This window comes from Chaetura pelagica, unplaced genomic scaffold (genome assembly GCF_000747805.2).
Source record: "Chaetura pelagica isolate M959 unplaced genomic scaffold, ChaPel_1.0 scaffold101, whole genome shotgun sequence".
Lineage (NCBI taxonomy): Eukaryota > Metazoa > Chordata > Aves > Apodiformes > Apodidae > Chaetura > Chaetura pelagica.
The window spans coordinates 6,276,340-6,278,211 of record NW_009952564.1 but is presented as its reverse complement, the minus strand read 5'-3'; the positions used below and the strand labels follow the sequence as shown (position 1 = coordinate 6,278,211).

The 1,872-nt window shown below is 42.6% G+C and overlaps 1 protein-coding gene across 1 annotated transcript in view; it reads right to left on the bottom strand.

Moving 5' to 3' along the window:
- Positions 1 to 438: 438 nt before the first annotated feature.
- CSTA (cystatin A (stefin A)) overlaps positions 439 to 1,872 on the bottom strand; it is a 7,291-nt gene continuing 5,857 nt past the window's right edge. The window contains exon 3 of the mRNA XM_009993411.1: positions 439 to 567. Coding sequence (XP_009991713.1) covers positions 439 to 567 — 129 coding nt within the window. The remainder of the gene's footprint in view (positions 568 to 1,872) is intronic.

The window sequence follows — 1,872 nt, the reverse complement described above, 5'->3', positions numbered from 1 at the left end:
ATAAAACGGGACACAGCTGGGCTTCTCAATTCCCCCTTGCCAGAAATTTTCTCTCCCGTACACTTTCTGAGGAATGGCCAACAGTTGGTATTTAATCCACTTGAAGCAAACTCAATAAGCCACACGGTGAAGCACATAATCTGTTAAGGCCTCAAGTATACTCAGGAGGCCCATGTTTTGTCTTCAGAGGATGCCTGACAGTGTTCTGGAAAGAGGTGCTGAAACAGGTGTGCTCTTACACCTATAGTACCCTCAGGTAGCAGAAACAGGCTTGCACCATATTTCAGAGCCTACCAGAGCTTTAGCCAGGCAGCAGACCTAGACATGAGAGACAGCAGATGAACCAATAGCTTTCAAAACTTTATTTTCCTGAATTCACTGACACAGGCAGAATCGACATGCGATTTGCTGAAGTGAGGCACCATTCCCCATCATCTCTCAGAAGTAGGTCAGAGGATCATCTCTAGTCTTGCCAGTCTGAAAGCTGACAAGGCTGGGACCTTGGTTCTCATGAGGAAGGGCCTGAAACACCCTTAAGTGGACATAGTCATCATCAGCAACTTGGACCTAGAAACCAAAACAGTGGGAAAGTGAGTTTCATGGGTGAAGCAGGTTCAAACAGAAGGGTGCTCTTACATACTTGGAATACCGTTGCTCAGGAGCTTAATTTTAACTGTATTTCAATTTTGACTTCAACAGCTCTTAACACAAGTCTGAATAGTAACTGGTGGTAGAAACTGTTTACAACTGTAGAGAACTGTAATAAAAACCTTCAGACTCATGTGAATGGAAAATGAGTAGGACTGTTTGGGTGCCAGAACACCAGAAGGCACAAGAAGAGAAAGGTTCTGATCATGTTCTGTTTTGGTCGTCAAGATCCCAGTGCACTGTGCTGCTTCACTAACTTCTCAGCATCATCTCATTTGAAGACTACAAAGTACCTTATCAGCTCCAATTATTTAAACTAGTCATAATTGTTTGGCTGTTTCCATTCAAGGAAAAGTAGCTTTCCTATTGTCTTTGTGTCCTCCAGTTTTGTTAATTATGATTAATTTGAAATCAGCCTGAGGATCTGATGCAGGGCAGCAGATAAGAGACACTGAGTAAACCTTAATGACTCAGGGGTGGGGGAAGATGCAGAGATAGTATCAGCTCCTATAAGGTATAGAAAGAGCTATCCAAACACAGAACATGGTCCTAAGAAGCAATGACAACCTGCAAGCCAGGATCCCTTGTCTGCAGAATTACTGCAAACACATCAGTGCCTGAACAGACAACTCGATATGTCTTGGTGCTTGTGGGAGTGAGTGGCTGAAATAATTTTTTAAAATAAACTCACCTCCCCCACCAGAAAGTCCTCATATAAAGACTTGCTACAAAGTTGTGCATGATTTTGTACATACGGAGCTAAGCATAACAGGTGCTAAAACTCTGCGAGAGGTATATAGGGAAAGTTTAATGCCCTGGGCTCTAAGAAGCCTTTACATGCTTTCCAGTGGCTGCAACGTGGCACTATGTTTGTCTTGGTCTGGACTACACCTCAGCTGTAAGTCTGGTGGCAAAATATTAGTTGTGTGGAAAATTCAGAAGTGAAAAAAGAATGAATCTTGTGACAGAGCTCATTCCACTGAATGCTAAAATGAGTAACTTTCCTGTCACTTGGAAGATTGAGAAAGAAGAGGCAAATCTTATGCTTTCAGTGTTATAAGTGGATCTCTTCCAAGCCCAGTAATGTGTCAATCTTCATTTCTGAACAGTTTGTTCATGAGGCTTAGCATGGACAGCAGACGTTTTACATTACCTACGTCAGCAGTAAGATGGCACTAAGAGAAAAAATGCACCTGGGAATGACTTCTGGCTTTATTGCAGCAT